We start from the raw sequence: 19,426 nt of genomic DNA on the forward strand, positions 1-19,426 counted from the left end.
CTGATAGTTTTTTGTTATTGTTTTTATTATGTTTTGATATTGTTTACCTGTTGAAATCATGATTAGATTCATTTGGCCGCCGCCTGCATATTCTTGTTTTGGGTTCAATACAGAGGTTAAGTTTTCATTAGTATAAAGGACATACCGTGATATGTAGAACTACAGAAATAGTGTAGACGTGACATTTCTTCCATCCAAACTACCATAGAGAGAACTCAAAAGGCGGTACTTGTTATCCTCAAAAGCTGTTCCAAATAAAATATTTCCCATTTTATTTTTAAAAAGGCAAAGAATCTTACTTTAACATTTTCTCTGGCCACTTCCCGAGTATGAAGTACTTGACTATGCTTCTAAACTTGTGACGTAGTAAATGGATTTTTCATTCTTGGAAATTCCCAAACTCGAATAAAATGAAAAATTACTCCATTACGTTCTACGCTTCGCTTCTAAGTTTTGTAGAACAAAAATTGATAAAATATTCCTCTTCAAAAACTTTTACCAGGTACAAAAGTGTTTGGTGTTCTGCAGATATGCTCTAGTTATACTTGTGATTATTGTTAATGTCAAAAAAAAAAAAAAAAAAAAAAAAAAAATGAAGTGCATCCCATAGCATCTATCAGCAAATATTCTCCTATTTTATGTTTTTAAAATAGCTATAGAACAGAAAGGAAAGTTAAAATTTGGAAAATATTCTATTAAATTATTACACACTATAGTAGAAAGAATTTCGGAGATGTTCACAGTGAGAAATACATCATGAAGCTCCCTTGTAGCTTTATGATTAGTACATGTGCCATCGGCACAGTGGCTCGATTCTTGGTAGGAAGTCATGTAACACGGGTCGCACGCTAAACAGTAGGTCAACGTCTCATATAGCCTCGGTCCCGAAAGAGATTAAACACACAACTAACTAACTTATAACTATGACATGATCATGACAATTACTTAGTTGTAAATAACGAGAGTACAAAAGATCTTACTATTCTGTTTTGTAGTACGCAAGTTGCAGGTGGCTGTTTTCCATTTTTTAGTTGGAATATTGTGTTAAATTGACGCAAAATTCATTCGGAAGACTTCCAACAAATTATTATTCTTTTCCTGTCTACTTCGTTAATATTATAACAAATACTTTAAAATCGATGAGTAAGTGTTACCGTGGTTTTATTTTATTTGTTTATTTTTAAGGATACAGTGGAGCTACATGTTGTACGCCTGACTGGTATTAAAATCTTCGCACCGTTGACACGATTGAAAACAGGCTCTACCATGCCAGTTTACGCTACAGGGCTCAGAGAACAACTGTCGCCATTGATTCTTGGAAGTTGCCGGCCACCATTGTCTTTCAAGTGGTCACTCCAATCACGAGACGTGGCTGTCATCCGAAATGTCTTTTATGAGGTAACAAAATATTTACTTTTTTCAGTATTTTCTTTTGTTTTGGATCATGCTGTGTACTGTATTTATATTTTCTTATATTACAAAACTTTTATGGCGCGATACCGCTTTGTACAAGTTCCAGCAAAAATGCGTACTTCCCCAAATATTCTTATGGGCATACCTTTGAATCAAACGGTCGAGTTTAAGCATAATTTTATTTGATATGTTGAGAAATATTGTACAGTACATAGTGTTTAATTTGATCCACTACTTCCACAGTTGTTTGCAAAAGGACATGTAGTTGGGAGTAATCACTTGTAGTATCGAATATATACAAATCACAGATATTAGCAATCTAATGTTACTAACAGTAAGCAACTCCAACCAAGTGAGCTTTGTAATGGACAAACACTGTGTGCGTGGTTTTTCTCGGGGTTCTTCCGTCTACTCTGAGTTTCATCATTGCACCATTGTTATCCATCTCATCATCACCGTCGGTGCATAATCGTGGGACGTTAAACTCCACTAATAATAATAACTAGCATTAAGCAATAGTACTGCAGTGTATTATACAAGATAGTAAAGGTAACTTCGGACAAACTAATATATGAAACTCTAGCTTTAAAGTTTCAGATTTTTAAAATTAGTGTAAAGTTATAAGAAACATGAAACTCAATTAGAACGTGGTTATTCAAGTATTCTAACATTGAAATTTCTGGCAATATTTCAAGAAAGATCGATTACCTTCTCCAGGGTTAGAGGTATACACAAGATTTCACTTTTTATTATTATTATTATCATTATTTTAAAAAATCAGTTTAGAATACTTAACAGATAACAAAGAAAGTGAGTATACTTCAGAAACATTTAGTAATCACTCAGAGGAGAAATGTTAATATAGTTTGCAGTTTTTGCTTAAGTAACCATAAGATTGTTTAAGATTAATATTCTTAAGATTGTTTTCTTAAGCGTACGCGCCTCTGGCGTGGGAGACAGGGATTCGATTCCTGGCGGGAGCTTATGTGGTTCGGATTCCACGTTAAGCTGTAGGTCCACGTGTCTCGCTGCTGAACGGAACGCCAAACTTAAAATCAAATCAAATTAAAGATTTCTTCCTATTCACTATAATAAGATGCGACACCGTTGAATGTCAAACCGTCTGTAGCAAAGAACAAAATTTGGTTGGCCTTCATTATTCCTTGCAAGAAAAGCTTCAAACACACTGAAAATATACATGTGCGTCTTTGATATAGTTTTATACTGTAGATTAAATGCATAGATCTTCGGATTTTATATTATTATTATTATTTATTTATTACATGAAAATCGCTTGAAAAGAAAAATATGTGAAAGTAGGAACAGTTATTTTGTTCTTACAGACTTCGCATCTTTAATTTGTAAGAGACCTCGTATTAAATAGAAATATATTAGAAGTATAGAAGTTATGTAAATGTTAATTGATATTTTGACAAATATTTTTGCATGCCTTCTATAATTTGTTTTCCCCGACAGAACGGAATTGAAGTACCTGATGAAGATAAAGTATCCATGAGACTTACAGCATTGCAGCCTGGGGTTACTGTACTAAAATTGAAAGTTGAAGTTCCTTATACAGTAGCACAAGTTGGTTCGCATGAGAGGACATTGCTGTTTGAAGATGAACTGGAAATAGAGGTGAGTTTTTTCCTTCTTTTTCTTCACTATAATATCCATTAAGATTTTCTCTTGCTTTGTTCGAGAGAATGAAATTGAAGAAAGCAATAGAAAATATATATATATATATGTACACTATCTATCAAAAAGTCACTGGTCACCTCACAACTTTCGGAATGAAGCAAGTCATGACGTACTTAATATTGGGTAGGGCCTTCTTTGGCCTAGATCATAGCATGTATCCTCTGAGGAAGGCTTTCCACCAGTTGCTGATAGGTAGGGTATATCAGGTGGGATGGCAGCCCACTCCTCCTGCAAGGCGGTTCCAAGTGCGGCAGGTGAAATTGAACGAGTTGGTCTGGATCTTAAACGCCGCTCCAATTCATCCCACAGATGTTCCACGGGGTTTAAATCAGGCGATTGAGCAGGCCACTGGGCTCGTTGCATATTGTTCTCGTCATACCACGACACAACATTGGCAGCTTTATGGCAAGAGGCATTATTATCGTGATTATCCTGATTGATGGGTCCATTCCAAAGAATTCTCACAGTATGGGAAACACTGAATTGTCCAAAATGTCCAAATAATTTTCACTCTAATGTTACCAGACACAACAACAAGCGGGCCTAGGTCGAACCAACAAAATACACCCCACACCATTACACCATTGGCACAATGCAGTCTGGTAAGAAGTGTTCCCCGGGTTGTCGCGACACCCACACCCGCCCATCTGACATGAAACACGTATAGCGTGATTCATCACTCCATGTTTCCATTGGTCTAGGATCCAATTTCGATTGGCCTTACGCCATGTCAACCTCTTGGCTTTGTTCGTTGGAGTGATGTGTTGCTTGTGGGCAGCTGGTCTACCATGGAAACCAAGTGCATGCAGCAGTTCTGCCTTGACAGTGTTCAGTGAAACTGATGTGCCCGATGTAGTGTCGAACTCGTGCTGGATGGCAGATGCAGTTTGACAGCGATTGCTGGATACCACTCGTTTCATCACTCTCCGGTCCCTGTTCGTCAATTTCTTGGGTCGTCCGGGCCGTTTAGGGACACTGGTGATACCGTGACGTTTCCATTTCAAGATCACATCATTCACCGTTGATTTTGGTTGGCCTAATTGAGCACTATTGGCACGATTCGACACACCGATGATGACTCCCCTATTGAACTCGTTAAGTTCTTGTCTGCGCCATTCTCAGGCAAACTGACTCCTCGCATGAAGCACAATCACTGATAATGTCTTCTGCCCCGAAACAAATGACTGGCGTCGTGCAGGTTGCTCTGGGTTCCTTACGGCTATGTCCTAGCAGACTGACCGGTGAATTTTTGGTAGATAGTGTGCGTACGGGATTAACAACGTGTGACACTTCTTTCCTTTACAGCATGTCCGGGAATCCCTCCGTTCCTTTGGGGAATTCCGTGCGCACGCATAGCTGCGTTTTCAAACATGCATTTTTCAATAGAGTAGGTATGACTTTTTAAGTGACGTTTTTAACCGCGCTCACTACGATATAATGTTTTTAAGCTGTTGGCGTCTGAAGTTCATGTTCTCACGCTTTCGACACACTGTCGCTCCTAAACGGGACTGAATTTTCCCCATGTTCACAAGGACTTTTTTGCTTCTGTCTAGATGTATTGTCATCCGTCCAAGTTTGTCCACGTAGTTACCGTTCACCCTGTATATATGAGGCGTGTCCGGAAAGTAAGTATTGTTTCGAAGGAAAAAAAATCAAACTAAAACAGAGTTATTCAAACCATATGTATTTTTGCATGAAAGAGCTCACAAACTATTATTCGACATAGTTTCTCCCAATGTTCAAACACTTGTCTAGCAGGTGACTAACTATGTCGTCGCTCGCGAAGCGCTTACCGCCGATCTCGCGCTTCAAGAGCAGGAACAAGTGAGACTCAGACGGAGCCAAGTCGGGGCTGTACGGTGGGTGGTCAGATTGCTCCCAACCGAACTGTCAGATTAACGTTTGGATGGCACCAGTGGTATGGGGACGAGCATTATCATGGAGCAACAGAACAACTTTACTGATCATGCCTCTCCTTTTGTTTTGGATTTGTTTGAACATTGGTGGGAACTAGGTCGCACAATAGTTTAAGGTGTCTTTTTTCATGTAAAAATAAATTTGGCTTGAACAAAACTGTTTTAGTATTTTTTTTTTCAAAATAGCACTTACTTTTCGGTCACGATTCGTATATCTATCTATATATCTATAGATCTATATCTATATCTATATATATCTATATCTATCTATCTATCTATCTATCTATCTCTCTCTCTCTCTCTCTCTCTCTCTATATATATATATATATATATATATATATATACTCGAGTAAATGACATATTAAGATTTTATTGTGTTCATTAGATTAAAATGATGCGACGCCATTAAATGTCAAACCAACCAGCTGTGTCATGAAAAATTACATTCACTTATAGAATACAAAGGTTGTTATTTAAATCCTCTCAATACTTTTGAAACGAAATATGTGTCCTATAAGAATGGATTTCCTCTTATCTAAACCGTAATGTATTATCTCCAACTCACTTTAATACGACCATTATCAATGTTTACAAAATAACGATTATTCGTCGTAGAAAACACTTTTCCTTTATCATACAATTATCTCCAGCATGTTCATCGTAGTAAGTATCTCAATCGTATTCTCATCTTGATCCGTATAATAATAAAGCTCATACAATCTTTTGACAATAACCTTATAAACCTTGTATACTGCGAGGTTTCCTGTTGAATGAGGCATTTGATATAGCTGTTGGGTCCTTAATCCAGTGACCCCTTACGTTTATATGCGAAATGGATCAATAATAGTCTCTCTTGTATGTCTGTTAGTTGAATCGTATATCACATCAGTAGATGTAGAATTTCTTCAGATGTTGTTCATTACACGAGGATGAATATGCACCATTCGATGCAGATGCAGATTTAAATAACGTAACAATTATATTATTTTAGTACGTGATTGTTATTTGAAGTCAAGATACTATCTTTGGCTATCTATTTACATCTGTATTGTATATTTAACATTCAATAAGTTCATTTCATAGCCGACATTGAAAAATGTACTACGGATTTAATCGATGCTCCCTTGATTCATTTTGATGTTGCGGTGCCAACTACACTTCGCAAAGGTTCTGCATCTATTATTTTTTTGTGAAGTAGGTAGTGGAGTTTTTGATAAAGAACAATACAGTGAAATGCGGAAATTAGTCTTGGCGAAACTACTTACAGGGTGTCTATTGGTCACGAAAAAGTCACGAAATTTAACTTTTGGGACACGATTGTTTTTATCTGTACAAATATAAATTAGTACAGACAGGTATATATATATATATATAACGTCAAAATTCGCCACCAGAAATGTCTTATGATCAGCTTTAGACGCTTCCAAATAGCAAACAAAGCCAGCTTCTATCACATACATGAAAATTCAGCCTAATTCGCACCAAATTCGTTCTTGAGAATGTTACGAAATTTTATGGTTTGGTAAAGAAAAGGTCACGAAAAGGCCATACCATCCTTGCTTTACAGGTCTAGTATCCCGCAATTGGTTTTGCTAGACAAAGTGGCTACAATATCTGCTCTTCACATATATAATCCAGAAATCAATAGTAAAATGTCCAAGTGATGGCAAAAACGCTGCACAAAACACCACGCGTTCCGTTTATAGTTTGTTAGAAGAGTAGCGATCATCAGAAGATACCTTACTTCAATACAAAGGCAGCCGGCTGGGGGACATTTGGACGCACCGACAATACTATGAGGTTTAGATATGAAGAAGTGTTTGAGATTTGATAAAGAGTAGATAAAAGTGGAGTTTCTTCAAAGAAGTGAATAAACCAGTTCCTCAGAATACATTCTTAAGTTAAAATTAGCAAGAGAAGAATGTCATGCACAGCACCATATGAAACATCGTTTGTCATGTAAATTTTTACGTGTATGAGTATATATATATTATTTTACATTAAAATGCTAATATGATTTTTTATAGTATAACTTAGTAATGTGTAAGTTAATAAAGTGAACGTATAGTGAACAAACATTTTTTTCTTCCTTTTAATTTGTTTCTTTCCTCTGAAAGATCATTTTCCGGATTAACTTTTCCTTTTTAAAAGCATGGAGTATAATCATTTCTAAATTGAATAATATTGTTCTATTATGTATTTATTTATTTAGTTATCACTTATAGTTTTAATGTTTTAGCAGTTTCGAGCTTTGTAGTAATTATTACGGATTACGTAATGCGTTGTAATTAGAAAAAAAAACTTATTAAATTAAAACCCAACTCTATAAAAATTAGTCTTGCAGAATTACATAAGGTAGGATTGTAATTATTGAGTAAGCTTATAATTATTATATTGTTTCAGGTGTTTGAAGAGTTGCGATTGATACAACCCTATATTGAAGATAGTCAGACAATATTGATGACCCCCAACACAGAGCTACAACTTCATACCAACAGAAATGGTGCAGGGCATGTAGTTTATAATGTTGTAGGCACAAATGGCAATTCTATTATCACAGTAGATCAATCTGGGTTAGTGAAGTCATCCAGTACATTGGGTCTGGCGGTAGTCATGATAACTGTATATGAAGATTTTGGCGTAAAACAAACAATTAGCGTCACGATAGAGGTAAGTAAATACTTGTTCAGCAGTTTGTTTTTGTCTGGGGCACTAAGCAATGAGTACACAACGTAGGAGTCGTGGGTTTGAACCATGTCCCGATACATATGGCCAACATTGAGCATTGAAATCAATTGTTCAGAGCACAATCGTAGAACTCCTTTCTCCTTCCCAGGAATTTATTAGGTTTGATAGGAATATTACCATTTTAAGAGCATTAAACGTATTTTGTTAGGTTAGATGGAACGTTTAATATGTTTGTAAATTTAAAATTAAATCTGGAATGAAGTCTGGAATGCGGGCATTTTGTTAAATGTAAGATGCTTTACCACTTGATCCACCTGCGAAACGGTAAGTTTTCTCAGTTCGATGGTTATGTAGTACACATTTAAGGCAGAGCAATTCTCAGTCAAAATATTCACAGGATAGTGAACTCTTCTGTGAAATGATCGCGAGGGTCTCAAAAAATGAGAACAGTCACATACAATTAATCATGTAGCTGATAATGCAATGATAAAGTATCTCTTCAACAAGGGAAGATTAGGGAAGTTCTTGTCGTCATCAGAGGTTGTGTTTTTTCATTATGAGAAACAACGTTAGTGAATATATCATTTCGTCTTCCCAGATTAATTTATCTTACCAGTGTAATCTGAGATATTGGGTTGGAAACGTTACGACGTATCCATTTTATTTGATAATCTTCTGTCATCTTTTAGTGAGCTTATTAGTTCTCGTTCCTAGAAGGACCTGTCTTTGTTGTCAAAAAAACTTAACAGTATGTTAATTTAACACGCACGGGGTCCTATAACTTAACAGTCCTATCTGAACGTTATACCACGCAAGGGGTTTTGAAGAGAGCGAAAGAAGTGGGAGGTTGACGGCTTGGTTCTTCGGTAGGAACTGGACAAACACGCCGCCTTTAAAATCCCACCACTCGGATAGCATATCTTCCTGTGATAAGTATCTGCTTTCTATGGAGTTTAAGAAAAATCATCATGTTGGGGCAAAGACCGTTTGCGCAGCATATTGTCGTAAACAGTCGACTTCTCATTTTCAGTTATCATTCGCTATCTATCATTTTCTTCACGTTTGAGCATATTATAGATGTTTATACACGCCGTTAAATGAACTATGAGTTCATGAGGAACCGAAACATCGAGCTTGCGTACATATGCCAGCTTCTTGAGGTGATCATTAGCGCTTGAGGGATTGATGTTCAATGTTTGTATAATCTTTCGTGTCATGAAACGTGGTTTGACACGATCAATGCCTTTATTTTATCTTCATCATTCCCTATGGGCTTCCTTGACTGCAAAGCATCGTTGAAAGCAAAATCACCAGTAGGGTCATTCCATGTCAAATCACCTAATTTTAAAACATGACCGTGCTTCAATGTCTCAGATTCTCTTCAGAATTTTTTCATACATTAGTACCAATGAAATTATGCTAAATAAATTCTTGCCGATTTTTTGGATATCCAGATATTGGGCTCATCCAGGTGTCAAATGAAAGCTTAATTTATGCTCTTTCAGTAGATCCTAAGTAACGTTGCAAAAAGACACTGTCAAACATTAATGGGCATATAAAGGAAATTTTAGTTTTAGTTTTAGTTTTAGTTTTTTGTACAAATTGTGCCGTTGCTCAAAAGTTACAACTACGAAACTTTTGAAACTTTTTTAATAGAATCATCTTAGCACATACATGGTATGGTTAAAAAATAAAAATGGTGCTGTTGATATTTTTGTAATTATTATTTTTTTGGTATTTTACATGTACGGAAATAAGTTTTAAGTTTTGTTACAAATTGTCATTGTTCGTCAGTTACAACTATGAAACTTTTGAAACTTTTTTAATAGAATTATCTTAGCACCAGTGCTGGGACCTATTTCAAATGAATGTATTTCAGATACCTATTTAAAATTCAAAGTACCATTTTGTATTTTATATTTGAAATACTTTTTCAAAAACTATTTTGTATTTTATATTTGAAATAGGTTTTGTAGTGTATTTTGTTACTTTGCATAATATGTAAAATACAAAATAGGTCCGATCTTGGCTATAAAATATTATGCAGTTTAAGAACCTGCACACAGTATACTAGAAAATGTTAGTATGTCTTCCAAAGTACCTTGTCGTACAAGGTGGTATTCTTATTTCGATCGTTGAATGAAGCTTCAAAACGTAAAAAAAAATAGGTTAAATGATGCATGCCTTGCACTAGGAATACCCACTTTTAAAGATAACGAGTTGGAATTTTTCGACAAATATCAGAGCCGTAGCTACGGGGAGGCGAGCAGGGTGATCGCCAAGGTCGCTGATAGCAAGAGGGCGCCAAACGAGTAAGAACAAAGGAAAAGTAACATAAATGAGTAAACATTGGCGCCCTATTAAATCAATATCGTTGCCGGTTTGCAGAAAAATACTTGTTAAAAATTTTCTTGCTCGCTTCGCTTGCAGCCTAAACTTCAATAAGACTGATAACAAGTTTTTACTCTTACTTAGAGAAAATTATTATATATAATTTGTTAATGACTATGTGATATACGCTACAAAGTACCGAATAATGACTTACAGTGTATGCAGGAGCATTTTCAAAGTCAGAAACGATAAAATTCTGAAATACATATTCGGCGTTTTGATTGTGATGAGTTTGCTTAGTCAATCACGTTTTTCTACCCAATCGGACTAATCACAGCGGTGGGAATGAAGGTATGGAAATGAGAAGAGTGAAAGCACACACACAAGCTACTGTTTGCGCGGAAATATTAAAAATGAAAGTAAACAAGGGGGATATTAACAGTTTCGAAGTTCAATCAGTTTTAGAACAGAGGCTTAAAGGGTCAGAACTTAACGAATTTCGTGTTTTTCAAAGACTGATCACTAGTAGTTTTTTGTTTTTCTTTCTTTTTTTATCTCATTAACATACTGAATGCTTCCAATTTGATTTTATTGGAATCATTTCTCCATCAACTACTTTTATTGCCAGGATACTTTTTTGTGCGCACATATCTAGTTGTGTGACATCTATACGTAGAAAAGACGCACAGAGGAATATTTGTACCAAAAACCTGGCCAAAATTATTTACTGTTTCTTTAAAAGTTCCTGAAAAAGTGTGTATATTAACGTGTGATGAAGATTTTTTCCGTGTTGAAGGGTGTATTACAGTTGTAGTTTGCTTGTCAAAAATCTGTATTATACAGTGTAATTACGTAACATGTTTATGAATATAAAAAATATATATACGTAAAAAATAAGGGAAAAAAAAGAGAGAAAATAAATTGTAGATCACCACATTGACTTACACGCATTATATATATTGCGATAGGGTTGTTAGTGTATTTTAAGTGTTAATTAAATTAATAATAAGTAATCTTAAATGCAGAACCTTCATTTATAAAAAATAAGTAATTTCTATAATTTCAAACTTATGTAAATAGTCAAACTATATTTCAGATTTTAAATACAAACATTAAACATATTCTTCACCACTATCGGTCAATATTGAGAAATTAAAAAAAAAAAAAAAAAAAAAAAACCTTCTGCTGAATTTCCTTTACACTTCACAAAATATTTTTTATCGTAAAAGAATCGAAATTAAAATTTTACTTGTGAGGTCACATACAGAATAAAATTGCAAAAAGTTACAATTCTTACTGGAAATTAATGCTGTCACTCATTTCGAACATTTGAAAACACATAGTTTCTAATGTATTGAAATTTCATTTCTTATCGATAGTGTGATACATTGTGAAAGTTGTAAATTTCCATAACTGTTCTCCAAGTGGATTTGTATACAACCAAAGGTAATTTTGTCAAGTTTAACAAACAGTCCAAAATAAGCCTCTTGAAAACAAGTCTTATAAAAGAATACATAATGATCGCTTTTGACTGATGCAATGGTCTGTCCAAGAAGCTTGATAAAAACTCATCGTAGTGTAACAACAAAAGCTGTTTTTCTTATATGTAATAAAAAAGGGAAAAAGAAAAGGTAGGTAACGTGAGTGAAGGGAGGCGCCGAATTCCACTTCGCCCCGGGCGCTAAAATATCTGGTTACAGCTCTGACGAATACTTAAATTGTATGGAGCCCATCTCACTAGGACTTGATCGACTCCAATCGTCTGACTTTCTTTTATGGCGAGCTCAACCCAGAACTTATTTGCATGAAGAAATTTCTGGAAAATTTGGAACTACGTTCATTAAAGTACTGTAATCCGCTAGTGAAGACATTGTTAAAGGGCATGGACAAAGGACTCCATGAATATTTAACCCTGGAGTCATCAGTAAATGATGTTATCCTTGCTTCTGTCTCTCATTCGTTTTTTAAACTTAGATGGGTTCCCAAGGAAAGCAGATCATCTGTGAAAGATGCATTTATGGAAGAGATTTGCCATGAACATTCAACTGGCAAGACTGTACCATCAAATGAGAAAGTAGTGGTCTTAATGATGAGCAATATTATTTATTCGAATCGGACACCAGCGATCACGAGGAGAATATCTGTGCGTTCCTCCAATGCTTCTCAGTTGCAATGTCTCCAGTACCTTTAGGATTCAGATACTTCACTGTGTGTACTGGAGAAGTACTCTTTTGTTCTTAAATTATTTAAAAAGTTCAATACATGTGTGCCAAGTTCAGCGGTTGTTGAGTGACTTTTCTTATTTGGGGTCCTCATTATGAGACCCCAGAGAAAGAGCATAAGCAAAAAATTCGAGAAACAATTGTTGCTGAAAGCGAATAAGCATTACCTTAAATGAAAGAATCATGTTTGATGTAGGCCTAATGGAAGTGTTTGATGTTGATTAGTGCAAAGAGAATGATTGTGTTTGATGTTTAAACTATTATATGAACCACAGTCAATACAAATATTTTGCAGACTATATATAAAATTAGTGATACCTATTTTGTATTTTCCAAATGTATTTGAAATACTATTTTGTATTTTGTATTTTAACACACTTCTGAAAACTATTTTGTATTTTAAATACATTTTGTGGTACTATTTTGTATTTTGTATTTCAAATCGGTTTGCTTACCTATTTTGCCCAGCACTGCTTAGCACATAAATGATATGGTTAAAAAGTTAAAGGGGTGTTTTTGGTATTTTTGTATTTTATTTATTTATTTATTGTTTACCTGTATGGCAATATACAGTTTTAAGTTTTGTTACAAATTGTGTCATTGCTCATAAGTTACAACTATGACACTTTTGAAGCTTCTTTTTATAGAATCATTTTATCACATACATGATATGGTTAAAAAATAAAAAGGGTGCTTTTGGCATTTTTGCAATTATTATTATTATTTGTGTTTTAAATGTACAGAAATATACAGATTTACTCTTGTCAACAAATTATGCCTTTCCTCTGAAGTAGTGATGGCCAATTCCGGAATTTTTACTTTCCGGATTCCGGAAAGTAAAATCGGAAAAAATTCGGAATTCGGAAAAACTCCGATTTCGGAAAAATCTAGAATTCGGAAAAATACCGGAAAGTGATTTCCGATTTCGGAAAATTTTGGCCATCCCTATTCTGAAGTGACAACTGTCACGCTTTAAAACGTTTTCAAATAATCATCTTAGTAAATATTAGGTATAATTAAAAATAGAACTGGTGTAAGGTGTAGTTTTGGTATTACCATAATATTATATTTTTGTACTTTAACTATGACTTTCAACTTTTTTCCCCACTTGTACCAACTATCGCTTTCAACTATCAAACTTCTGTAACTTTTTATAGGATTAGTTTGCATTTACTAGGTATGATTAAATAACAAAAAGGGATACCTTTTTTTGTAATAATCTTGCGGTTTTGTGAATGGAAAATATAGGCCAAGCAATGTAGAGCTTGAGTGATTATTACAAACCTTATCAACAGAAATAAGAAATAATAGACTAACGTGCATAGATGAAAACAATAAACATACATACCAGCAATACCTCTTAGAAGTACATAGATTTACATAGAAAATGTAGTGTCCTATATTTCACAGCTCATTCTTTTCATTGATGATATGATGTCTTCCTTTAATTTTGCTTGATGTCTTCTTTTAATTTTGCTTTCAGTTGCGTAAGTCCGGGCTGATTGGCTTGTAACAGATGGAACAGGAACTTTCCAGATGATATTTTTAAAAGGTATCCAACAAAAGTCGTCATTTTCTGGGCAGTAGAATATAGAAGGCCCAGAGCGATTCGTGAATTGCACTCTGACGTACAAAAATAATAATTACAAAAATACCAAAAGTACCATTTTTATTTTTTAACCATATCATGTATGTGCTAAAATGATCCTTTTTAAAAAGTTTCATAGATGTAACTTACGTGCAATGACATAATTTGTAACAAAACTTAAAACTGTAAATTTCCGTACATAAAAAAGAAAACACCCTCTTCATTTTCTAACCATACCATGTACGTGTTAAGATGAATGTACAAAAAAAGTTTCGAAAGCTTCATAGTTGTAACTTTTGAGCAATGGCACAATTTGTAAAAACCCTAAAGTTTGCTTTATATGCCCATTAATGTTTGACAATGTAACCTTTTGTAAGGTTATTTAAGATCTACTGAAAGAGCAAAAATTAAGCTTTCATTTGACACCTGGATGAGCCCAATAACTTTAAAAATGAGGAAATTATAGTAATTTTAGTTCCATGATGCTGATTGCCGGAAAGTGAAATTTAAGAAAATTCACATTTTTCAAAAAATTCTCCCCGGTCCCTTTTCATCCAAAAAATCGGGAAAAAATAGCATAATTTCATTGATATTTATGTATGAAAAAGTTTTGAAGAGAATCGGAGACATTGAAGCACAGTGCTCTAGGTAATTTGACATGGAATGACCCAGTACAAAACTTGGTGAACCATCATTGTCACTAACGTTCTTGCAGATTTTTCTTTTCTCTGTAAACTTTTCGCAACTTTTCATAAGCTTACGCACTTCACTTTACATAAGTAAAGCCAAAAAATATGGCGAGAATGCATATTTTGTCTCCGAAATTCAAGCAAATAACTTTATATTGTTATTATTATTTAAAAAAAGAACGAAACTGTCTGCCAACTATCAAATTACGTAGTCATAACATAGATGCAGATGACTCTATCTAGTACTTCCAAAAATGAACTAGTGCCATCTGATGCAAAAGTGTATTACTTTCGCCAATTCATATTACTGGTTAGAATCAAAGTGGAGAAAAGATCATTATTTTAGAGTTAAACAAACTATAATATATTACTGTTTTGTAATTGTAATGGTTTGCCGGTTATTTTGAGAGAGATTTTCAAAAACTATAAGAAGTAACTTGTAGTACAACTGTAAAAGCAAGTATTATTGAAAGTACTGTGAATGCTAATTACTAATTATATTTTATTGCACTATTAGATTGTATCCTTATTATTTATTTTTTAAATAATTATGTATATATTGTTTCGTACTAGGTAAAACCAATCCATTACATGATGATTCATGTTCATCCTCTTATTAAAGCAAGATCAAATGAAGTGGTTGAGGAATTGCCAAAAGGATTGAAAACAGTCTTTTCTGTGAGCTACCATGATAACACTGGGAGGAAGTTCATTACAGCAAGAACAGACTTGAAGCTTAGAACTAACAGGTACTGATATATATATATATATATATATATAATATAACAAAGATCGAGCCTCATTCAAACATGCTAGCAGATAGGCATACAACACTGTCTTTATCTTCTTTCTACTGATGTTTTGGTTTCTTTATACACTTATTCACTTATTTATCAGCTATGTAGAAATTGTCTTTGAACGGATAAATAATAAAACACGGTCTGTCCCGAAAGTAATGTCATCAGTTTTATTGTAAAACAGCTGTACGTTGCAGCGCGCTCTATCTGTCGGGATCGATAGTGGTGTAAGTCAACTACCGAACAAGTGCTTACTTGGTTATCTCCGAGCGCTCAGAGGTGAAAGGCGATTTCGTAAACTTCTGTTTCATCTCTTGTATGATACATGTCGCGATGCAGCGCTTACTGGAACAGTGCAGCGCACACTGGAACAAAAATATGTGATCAAGTTTGGTCTGTAACTCGGCAAGTCTGCAGCGGGAACTTTTCCAGTGGTTCATCAGGCCTTTGAGGATGATAATTATCACAATGAGAAGTCTACAGATGGCACAAGGCGTTTTTGGATGGCCGTGAAGAGGTCGACGACAAAGCCTGCGCTGATCGCCCGCCAACCTCCTTAAACGACGAAAATGTGACTTATATGAAAAAAAAACTTTTGTAAACAGACCGTCGAATGTGTGTTCGTTTAATGGCCGACATGTTTAAAAAAAGAAGAAAGAAAAAACTATCGTCCACGAGATTATGATCAAGGATTTGCACATGAAAGTGTGCGCGGAGCTTGTCCCAAGGAACGACCAAAAATCTTGCCGAGTGGAAATTTGTCAAGACATTTTGGAAATGTGAAAATCAGCCTCACTTTTTGGCCACGAATATTCCAGTACTACCCCAAAACGAAGAGACAAAGTGCCAAGTGGCACACCTTCACGTTTCTTTACCCCAAAAAGCTAGAATGAGCAATTTAGAGATCAAGACTATGTTCATTGTTTTTTGACATCGAGGGAATCATCCACGATGAGTTTGTACCTCCCGGAACAACCGTTAAGTCTAAATTCTACATAGAAATCCTCAAGAAGCTGAAAGCAAGAATTCGTTGTGTCAGACCAGACATCGGCGGCAATTAGAAACGTCATCATGACAACGTGCCAGCCCACATTGCCGTCGTCGTGACCAGCTACCTGGCCAAATCTAACGTGGCAACGCTGCCCTAGCCAGGTAGCGACAGTCCCGACTTGTCTCCCGCTAGCCTGAAAGGACATCATTACAGAACAATTGACGACAAGGAAGCAGCTTGTGAAATGCTTTAAACGCACTTCCTGAACAGGCCTTCCAGGATGCCTTCGCAGATTGGAAATCCCGCTAGCAAAGATGTATCAATGCTGACCAACCGAATTTGTTGAGGAGAAATCTAAACATTCGTATCTTGGTATCGGATCCACATCTACAGTCATCAATGCTGTAGCAACGTTCAAATTTCTCCGTCTACCTGTCCAGAATTCAAAAAAGTACATTTGATCATACGTTCCTCTCCAGTATACTCAAAATCTTTTTTCCAAGACTTTTCCATGTTCTTCAGAGTGAAGTGGGAAGATTTATTACCATTCTATCCACGAACCTCTTCCTTGAAGTAAACAGTCTGAGTACTCCGTTTCCCTACCATACTACATTCGCTCCGTTTCCCACAACATATTTTTGTCAATTCTTCATTCTGGATTGTTTTCATTATTATTTTATTATTCATAATTAATACTTTTTAATATTTTAAATTGTCTAGTTAGTTTTATCTTCCACCAGTAAATGTTCTCTACTTTCGGTCTCACTACTATCATGTTGATACTTTTTTTTTTCTTGTCCCCATACTTTTTCCTCTCCATATCTGATGAAGTGTAGAGTGTATCATTTTTAGTGTTAGTGAGTATGTTTTCTCTATTTGAATTTCTTTGTTTCAGCTACCTATCCATCCAGATGAGGTGCTCCGTGTGGTAAGGGCGCGCTCAACAAAAGGCTACTACATGCAATATGAGATATTTTGTTTAACAGTACCTAACTGATCTGTGGCAACCAGTTCTCGCGGCCATATGTAAAGGCTATCATCCGTCTTCCCCTTCAAAAACATTTAGTTTCAAAATAAATTTACGGTTATTTCGATCATTCAGAGTGCATTGGTAAGAGGGATTTTCAGGAAACAAGTTTGTGTTGAATTCGCCCTTAGTGCTCGGAACGTTTCTTGTATGCGTTATTTAAAAGATAATGTGAGAGACTCACCCTTATTTTGTTTTTAATTTTTAGATTTGATCTAGCACAGTTCGGACGAGGACCTGAAAACAGTACTTTACTGGCGGATTTGACTCACATAGGGAATACTATGTTGAAAGTCTGGGATGGACAAATTTTATATATTGCAGACTTTATCAAAATAACAGTTGGAGAAGTAATTTTTCCATCTGCAGTAAGTATTTGTGTTTTGTTTTTATCATTCATTGAGCATGCAGGTTTAGGTTTGAAACTTAAAAAAGTATATTTTAGACTTGTTCAGTTTTATTTATTTATATATTATTATCGTTATTATTATTTCTCTGTAAAATTCCAAATGGTTGATTTATAACATAATTCAGAACGTTAGAAATTCATCTAATAAAGCATTCTATTGTTTATATTTCCCATAGGATACAAAAGACCTTATCTTGTATCCGGGTAATTAAAAATACTATCAAACTTTTCGATGTTCGCTGATATCTTTATCAATTACTTCTATTCATTACTAAGCATACGAATATGGATAGATCATAAGAACTGAAGACACCTCTCTAAATTTGGACCATACATGAGATAATAATATTTGCAATTTAGAGAAAACACAAGTTCAGTAGATAAACCTTTATTTCATTACACTTTCAGCCAGCTGTACAGCAGTTGATTTTCTGCAAAGTAACAGTCCACTAGTTGAAGATAATATCATCCGCATTAAAACTAACTCTTCGCTCGTTGCGGTAATTTCTTCTCTATTGTTCACCAGCACATTGGTGGAGACTTGCAAGACAAACTCAAGTTAACTTTGTACTCTTTACAGGTTTTATTAGTTTAAATTCATCATTTCGTCTGCAACAGGTAAACTGCTGAATGAATGTTATCAAGAAAATTACCTACCTTTTTTTTTTTTTTTTAAATGAACAGCAAGAATATGTTATCAGTAGGACTCGGAAGTTGAAGACCTAAAATTGCCTAAAAAGAATCTATAAAAAAACCTAAAATTTTATAGAAAAGGACCTTAAAACTGAAAAAAAAAAGGACGTAAAAATAAGACCAAATGTACCGGTTATTAGAATTACATATTTAATGAATATAATGCTCAAGAAATACAAACTTCTGGTAGGTTAACGTGTGATGTTTACTCCCTAGGATGGAAATCCAAGTAGAGTAAGAATTACATTAGGTAGTCATTGATCGAATATTTCACCGGAACATTAACGACGAAACAAGTTATCACTAGAGTAATAGCTTCTTTCACCGCTAACAACACGTAGGCAAAGATTCAAACAACAACCTTAAACTTGTAAATAGAATAAAGCTACAGCATCATTTGAACTGAAAAAGAACATAAAACAATAGCAGATTCGTATCAATATTTAATATATTGCACCATGCATAACACCCTGAAGCCGCACGAGGTAACGACACCTAATCAAACTGACGCACTGAAATATTCATAAAATAAGTGCTCTATTTTTCAAATAATAATTTACTTACATTTGTATGACAATAGGAAAACAGTTTTAAGAAATTATAATATGTGGATTACCAATACAAGTGAAATTAGTGATCGATACACATTATGGCGGTATTGACTTGAACTATTGCGAGCAGCGTTTTCTGTTCCTTGCTTCTGTTTCGCTTCCGGCGACCAAGTACTGATTACGTCATGCATCTTCTTTGTCCCTGCTGCTCACGTGAGTCCCATCTATTAGGTTGACGTAAGCACAGGTAGGACTGTGATTAGCTGCTGGCGGCGGCCAAGGCCATCGACTGCTATCGTCTGCTTTACTGCTGATATATACGTTATGAGAACGTACAACAAATAGTGCGAAACATTATGCGCGAAGAAATAGCAGCCGTTAAAATAAAAGGATTAAATTGTCTGAGCTGG

General features: G+C 35.0%; 1 protein-coding gene across 1 annotated transcript in view; it reads left to right on the top strand.

Moving 5' to 3' along the window:
• Gp210 (nucleoporin 210) overlaps positions 1–19,426 on the top strand; it is a 134,008-nt gene that overhangs the window by 86,865 nt on the left and 27,717 nt on the right. Inside the window, exons 21-25 of the mRNA XM_081742649.1 lie at positions 1,186–1,398; positions 2,890–3,051; positions 7,434–7,700; positions 15,122–15,297; positions 17,572–17,731. Of these exons, the coding sequence (XP_081598775.1) occupies positions 1,186–1,398; positions 2,890–3,051; positions 7,434–7,700; positions 15,122–15,297; positions 17,572–17,731 (978 nt within the window). The remainder of the gene's footprint in view (positions 1–1,185; positions 1,399–2,889; positions 3,052–7,433; positions 7,701–15,121; positions 15,298–17,571; positions 17,732–19,426) is intronic.

The sequence above is a fragment of the Thermobia domestica genome, chromosome 16, assembly GCF_964235325.1.
Source record: "Thermobia domestica chromosome 16, izTheDome1.hap1.1, whole genome shotgun sequence".
Classification (NCBI taxonomy): Eukaryota; Metazoa; Arthropoda; class Insecta; order Zygentoma; family Lepismatidae; genus Thermobia; species Thermobia domestica.